Source organism: Coregonus lavaretus (assembly GCF_964263955.1).
Source record: "Coregonus lavaretus genome assembly, contig: HAP1_SCAFFOLD_8251, whole genome shotgun sequence".
NCBI classification, from domain to species: Eukaryota; Metazoa; Chordata; class Actinopteri; order Salmoniformes; family Salmonidae; genus Coregonus; species Coregonus lavaretus.
Window position 1 is genome coordinate 14,788 of NW_028164697.1, and position 7,226 is coordinate 22,013.

At 40.3% G+C, this 7,226-nt stretch overlaps 1 protein-coding gene across 1 annotated transcript; it reads left to right on the plus strand.

Annotated features, from left to right (window-relative positions):
* Positions 1 to 1,696: 1,696 nt before the first annotated feature.
* Positions 1,697 to 4,033, plus strand: LOC311116748 (NLR family CARD domain-containing protein 3-like). The gene is made up of 2 exons (XM_084191790.1): positions 1,697 to 1,834; positions 2,199 to 4,033. The coding sequence occupies exons 1-2, from the start codon at positions 1,798 to 1,800 to the stop codon at positions 3,992 to 3,994; spliced, it is 1,833 nt and encodes a 610-aa protein (XP_084047916.1). The 5' UTR covers positions 1,697 to 1,797; the 3' UTR covers positions 3,995 to 4,033.
* Positions 4,034 to 7,226: the final 3,193 nt, after the last annotated feature.

A 7,226-nucleotide genomic window follows, 5' to 3' on the forward strand; every position in this document is an offset into this window, starting at 1 on the left:
TTATGTCTTTAGTTATGAAGTAGTCGCGAAACAACGTGCCTTATTTCATGGCATTTTTCACCCTACCAGCTCCTATTAGTTCTATTGAGCTCCGTGACACCGACTCGCCTTCAGAACGTTCTATTCCCAGCCCATTGTTCTGCGTCACAATGCCAGCTTCACTATTGTTATCAATGAGACCTGCCTGCGTTAAGCCTATAGGTTTACCTCAGGTAACTTATTATTAACAAGGTAACAGCTACTTGGGGAGCGTTAACCCTGTAGGTTTATCTCAGGTAACTTATTATTAACAAGGTTACGGCTACTACTAGGCAGATATATATTATTACTGTGTAAAACCTAGTAGTACTACTTATTTCTCTGAGAGTGAGGCAGATATATATTATTAATGTGTAAAACCTAGCAGTACTACTTATTTCTCTGAGAGTGAGGCAGATATATATTATTACTGTGTAAAACCTAGCAGTACTACTTATTTCTCTGAGAGTGAGGCAGATATATATTATTACTGTGTAAAACCTAGCAGTACTACTTATTTCTCTGAGAGTGAGGCAGATATATATATTATTACTGTGTAAAACCTAGCTGTATTACTTATTTCTCTGAGAGTGAGGCAGATATATATATTATTACTGTGTAAAACCTAGTAGAACTACTTATTTCTCTGAGAGTGAGGCAGATATATTATTACTGTGTAAAACCTAGCAGTACTACTTATTTCTCTGAGAGTGAGGCAGATATATAGCATTTTGCAAAAAAAACATGATTATTTGTCTCTCTGAAATGAAACCATCAAGTGATAGATTTTAAACAAATACATGTCTGTCATTGAACAACCCCATGCCATGATTAGATAGTAAAAAACACACCAATCTCTTTCATAATTTCTTCAAACAATAAAATATAATTGACCAACATTTCTGAAAATGGATATATAGCGTTTTGGAACGAAACTCTTGTTTCCCCATCTGAGCTCAGAGTAGATGAGAGATGTAATGTTTGTCTCTGTTGTGTTGAAGTCCAATCAAGCAGGAGAGACCAGCCTCCCCTGTACCCAGCTGTGTGTCCAATAAGAGTGACTGGTCTATGAGTCAACCTCTAAACTTTAGAGAGGGAGACTTTTCTACTGAACAAAGGTAAGAAGAACTCATGGGTCATGGTCATTGAGTTAAACAACACTGTCTCTAGTCATTTCTCCTCTCCCATTTTCCCATTTATTTTTGTTGTTTTCATAATCCATAGGGTAATCATTTTTTCCATTTTCATAGTCCTGAAATAATTTTAAACAAACACTACATTCCCTCTCTGTTTGTGTGTGTGTGTGTGTGTGTGTGTGTGTGTGTGTGTGCACTCCCTGGATGAGGAGATGTAATCTGATGTTTTGTCCACAATAGCCAACAGGAGAGATCAGAGTCAGAGATTCTCAGTGGTCAGTCTTCCCAGAGTCATCAAACAGACCTGGCCTCCATATTCAGTGTATGTGGTCCTGTTATGTACATTTGTTTTGGTTTACCTCAAGTAAAGTTGATCTATCAATCATTCATTCATGTGTTAATGAGAAAGCATTTAGTCTCTTGCTTATCTTATTTACTTGATTTATTTCAGTTGCTTGAAGAGAATATTATGACATTTGTGAAGAACGAGCTGAAGATGTTCAAGAGGATTCTTAGTCCAGAACTCCCAGAAGGCTTTGAGAGTCAGAAGCAGGATAAGGAAGTGGTGGATGCTGAAGATGAGAAGCAGGAGAGCAGTGCCAGAGAGGGGGCTCTGAAGATCACACTGCACTTCCTGAGGAAAATGAACCAGAAGGAGCTTGCTGACACACTGGAGAAAAGTAAGAGCTGTCTGCCTCATGTTGAATGCTGTTTTATAACAAATGTTTAAAAGCTGAAGCTAAAGTACAGATAAAGTAGCTGTGTAACTCAATTATATTGTAGCAGCCTTAACACAACACCTAGTGACGTCATCAAGTAGCAGCAGGGATGTGTGTTGATTAATTGAGAGAGAGAGAGAGAGATTAACGTTAATGACACCATCAGTAATACCAAATTATAATAATAGAATCAGTCACTCCAGTGTGGATTGCATTATGAAAACATTTACACATTTATAGAGTCAGTTCATAACACAGACCTACAATACTGTAGGCATTAAAATATATGTAATATTAATATCCTCTCTGTTATTTCTTCATTCAGATGAGCTTGCTGTGATTTGCCAACGTGAACTCAAATCTAATCTAAAGAAGAAGTTTCAATGTGTATTTGAGGGGATCGCTAAACAAGGAAACCCAACACTTCTAAATAAGATCTACACAGAGCTCTACATCACAGAGGGTGGAAAAGGAGAGGTCAATAATGAACATGAGCTGAGACAGATTGAGACAACAACCAGGAAACAAGCAAGACCAGAGACTGCAGTCAAATGTAACGACATCTTCAGACCCTTAACTGGACAAGACAAACTTATCAGAACTGTGCTGACAAAGGGAGTCGCTGGCATTGGAAAAACAGTCTCTGTGCAGAAATTCATTCTTGACTGGGCTGAAGGAAAAGCAAATCAGGATGTCCAATTTGTATTTTCATTCCCTTTTCGGGAGCTGAATTTGATGAAAAAGGAAAAACACACTTTGATTGAACTTCTCAATCACTTCTCAATGGAAACCAAAGAATCAAGAATCTCCAACTACGACAAGTACAAAGTTCTGTTCATCTTTGATGGTCTGGATGAGTGCCGACTGCCCCTAGACTTCCAGAAGAACAAGATTTGTTGTGACATCACAAAGTCAACCTCAGTGGATGTTCTGCTGACAAATCTCATCAAGGGAAATCTGCTTCCCTCTGCTCTCCTCTGGATAACTACCCGACCTGCAGCAGCCAATCAGATCCCTTCAGGGTGTGTTGACCAGGTGACAGAGGTACGAGGGTTCAATGACCCACAGAAGGAGGAGTACTTCAGGAAGAGATTCAGTGATGAGGACCTGGCCAGCAGAATTATCTCACACATAAAGACATCAAGGAGCCTCCACATCATGTGCCACATTCCAGTCTTCTGTTGGATTTCTGCAACAGTCCTTGAACACATGCTGAAACATAAGAGAGAAGAGATGCCCAAGACTCTGACTGAGATGTTCATACACCTTGTGGAGTTTCATACCGAACAGAAGAATGAAAAGTATCTTGGGAAAGAAGAGACAGGTCCACACTGGAATAAAGAGAGCATTCTGTCACTGGGAAAACTGGCTTTTCAACAGCTTGTGAATGGCAATCTGATTTTCTATGAAGAAGACCTGAAAGAGGCTGGCATTGATGTCAATGAAGCCTCAGTGTACTCAGGATTGTGCACACAGCTCTTTAAAGAGGAATGTGGGCTGTACCAGGACAAGGTGTACTGCTTCGTGCATCTGAGCATTCAGGAGTTTCTGGCTGCTGTATATGTGTTCCTCTCATTCATCAACAACAATGAGAATCTAATGGCCAAACCTCAATCAACGTCCAGCAACTTTTCTGTGAGGATCAGACAGAAGCGTAAAGTTACCGTCTACAAGAGTGCTGTGGATAAAGCCTTACAAAGTGTGACAGGAAACCTGGACCTGTTCCTCCGCTTCCTTCTGGGCCTCTCACTGGAGTCCAATCAGAAGCACTTACGAGGTCTACTGACAGAGACAAGAAGCAGCTCACAGAGCCATGAAGAAACAGTCAAGTACATCAAGGAGAAGATCAGGGAGAATCCCTCTCCAGAGAGGTGCATCAATCTGTTCCACTGTCTGAATGAACTGAATGACCATTCTCTAGTGGAGGAGATCCAAAGCTACCTGAGATCAGGAAGTCTCTCAGAAGAAGAACTGTCCCCTGCACAGTGGTCAGCTCTGGTCTTTGTGTTGCTGACTTCAGAAAAGGAGCTGGATGTGTTTGACCTGAAGAAATACTCCAGATCAGAGGAAGGTCTTCTGAGGCTGCTGCCAGTGGTCAAAGCCTCCAGAGCTGCTCTGTGAGTACATAAAATGACATTTAAGAACTAATCATCAGGAAGAAATATTACGTTTAGAGTAAAATATGTATTATAATATGTATATAATATTCTATTGAAAAATATATTGAATAAATGCATTGATGTTCACATTAATATAACAATATGACCATACAATTCTAGGAGACGGAAGATGAATCTATATGTTGTTTAAGAGAATAAACCAAATGCATCTGCCATTGTCCTTCTACACTACTGGTGTTAAATTAACAGTTTGTGAAATCATGATGATCTCTCTGTCAGGCTGTCAGGCTGTGGAGTCACAGAGAAAGGCTGTGCTTCTCTGGTCTCAGCTCTGAAGTCAAACCCCTCACACCTGAGAGAGCTGGATCTGAGTAACAATGACCTGAAGGATTCAGGAGTGAAGCTGCTCTCTGCTGGACTGGGGAATCCCCACTGTAAACTGGAGACTCTGAGGTCAGTATTCCTGTAGTTGGTCAACAAGTAATAACTGTTCACCAGATCCACATGTGTTTACCAGGCACACATAGTCCACACCATATTTGTTTGGACAGTGAAGCTTACAGTTTTACATTTGGTGCTATGCTGCAGCATTTTGGATTTGAGATGGAATGTTTCATATTAGGCAACAGTATATAATGTCACCTTTTATTTGAGGATATTTTCATACATATCTGAGTTACTGTTTAGAAATTAAAGCACTTTATGTATCTATTTCTCCAATTTTTATATGTCGTAATAATTTGGACACATTCACTTATATTGTATTAAAGTATTCCTAAGTTTAGTATTTGGTCCCATATTCCTTACCTGCAGTGATTACATCAAGCTTGTGATTCTACAAACTTGTTGAATGCATTTGCAGTTTGTCTTGGTTGTGTTTTGGATGATGTTTTTCCCAATAGAAACTGAATGGTGAATAATGTCCTGTCATTTTGGAGTCACTTCATTTGTATTGTCAGTAAGAATAGAAGATGTTTTTGAACACTTCTACATTCATGTGGATGCTACCATGATTATGAATAATCATGAATGAATCATGAATGATGATGAATGAGAAAGTTACAGAGGAACAAGGATCATACCCCCTCTGTTATTGGTAATGGTGAGAGGTTAGCATGTTTTATTGTAGCCTCTGTAACTTTCTCACTCATTATTATTCATGATTCATTCATGATTTTTCTTAATCATGGCATCATTAGGATTAATTTAGTAGTGTTTAGAAACATGTTATCTACTCACTTAGACAGAAAATTACTCCAGTCATCATCCACCATTCAGTTACTATTGGACAAAACATAACCCAAAACACAACCAAAACAAACTGCAAATACAACCAACGAGTTTGGGACCAAATACTCAACTTTTGACTACTTTATAAGTGAATTGGTCAAAATAGTTATGACTTCTTCAAATGGGGGACTAGATACATAAAGTGCTTTCATTTCTAAATGGTGAAACAGATATGTATTAAAATACCCTCAAATAAAAGGTGACATTATATACTGTCACCTCATATAAAACCTTTGATCTCAAATCCAAAACGCTGGAGTATAGAGCCACATTTAAAATGTTATCTTTGTCAAACCAGATATGGTGTGGACTGTATACTCAATACAATCTAAATCTGATACCTCACTGTCTGTCTTTTGACTGATACTGCTTTTTAAACTGCTCTGGTCAGTCTACTCAAATATTCGTACTATACATGTTTCTCTGTACAAGCAATATTATGATAATTTCTAATAATGATACATTCATTTATGAATAGATATGGCAGGTGTCACTAGCTGAGGTTAATATGGTGCGGGAGTCAGGCGCAGGACACCGAAGCTTAGTCCAACAACGTGTACTAGTGCAAACCCAAGCACAATACAATGAACGGCCTCAAACAACAAACAGAGGCGAGCGATTACGCAGACTGTGCGTAAACTAACAAAACAATAAACAGAGAAAACACGCAGCACTAACGGAGAGGCGAATAACAACACACAACCCCACCAATACAAAACAGGCAACTTATAGAACACATAATCAAACACAAACGGACACAGGTGCAATAGACAGACAAAAGCAATCAAACATAGAAACATTCAACGGTGGCAGCTAGTACTCCGGGGACGACGAACGCCAAAGCCTGCCCGAACAAGGAGGAGGAGCAGACTCGGCAGAATCCGTGACAGCAGGTTTCAGGACACTGATATATCTGAACATGCTGAAAAAATATACTGCCACTATTTTGACCACCAAAGAATATCAGTGTGGTTTTAATATGATTTGACTCTTTGCAGGCTGTCAGGCTGTCTAGTCACAGAGGAAGGCTGTGCTTCTCTGATCTCAGCTCTGAAGTCAAACCCCTCACACCTGAGAGAGCTGGATCTGAGCTACAATCACCCAGGAGACACAGGAGTCAGACTGCTCTCTGCTGGACTGGAGGATCCACACTGCAGACTGGAGAAACTCAAGTATGTAGAGGGTTTATGTCAATGTTCATATCAGACATGTTGGAGTTATCTGGCTAGTTAAGACAAACATTCTGACCCCCACTTGGACTAAGTTATATAAAGACTGTGTGTTTGTCCAGTGTGTGTGGGTCCAGTGTGTGTGTGTGTGTGTGTGTGTGTTTGTCCAGTGTGTTTGTGTGTACACACACTGGACACACACACACTGGACACACACACACACACACTGGACACATACACACAAAGGACGCACACACACACTGGACAAACACACATACTGGACATACACACTCACACTGGACACACACATTGGACACACACACACATTGGACACACACACACACTGGACAAACACACACACACACTGGACACACACACATACTGGACACACACACTCACACTGGACACACACACACTAGACACACAAACACACACACACAAACACACTGGACAAACACACACACACACACACTGGACACACACACACACACACACACACAAACACAACCACAAACTGGACACACACACAAACACACAGACTTACTCACACTGTAAACACACACACAAACACTGGACACACACATACACTGGACACACACACAAACACTAGACACACACACTAGACATACACACACACAATGGACACACACACACACACACTGGACAAACACACACTGGACACACACACACACACACACAAACACACAGACTTACTCACACTGGACACACACACACACACACACACACACACACACTGGACACACAAACACAAAC

What these genes read in the sequence shown, in the direction of transcription:
- LOC311116748 (XM_084191790.1), top strand. Translation starts at nt 1,798, where the DNA reads ATGAACCAGAAGGAGCTTGCTGACACACTGGAGAAAA. An exon ending in TGCTGACACACTGGAGAAAA is followed by an intron (nt 1,835 to 2,198) that starts GTAAGAGCTGTC and finishes TTCTTCATTCAG; the next exon opens with ATGAGCTTGCTGTGATTTGC.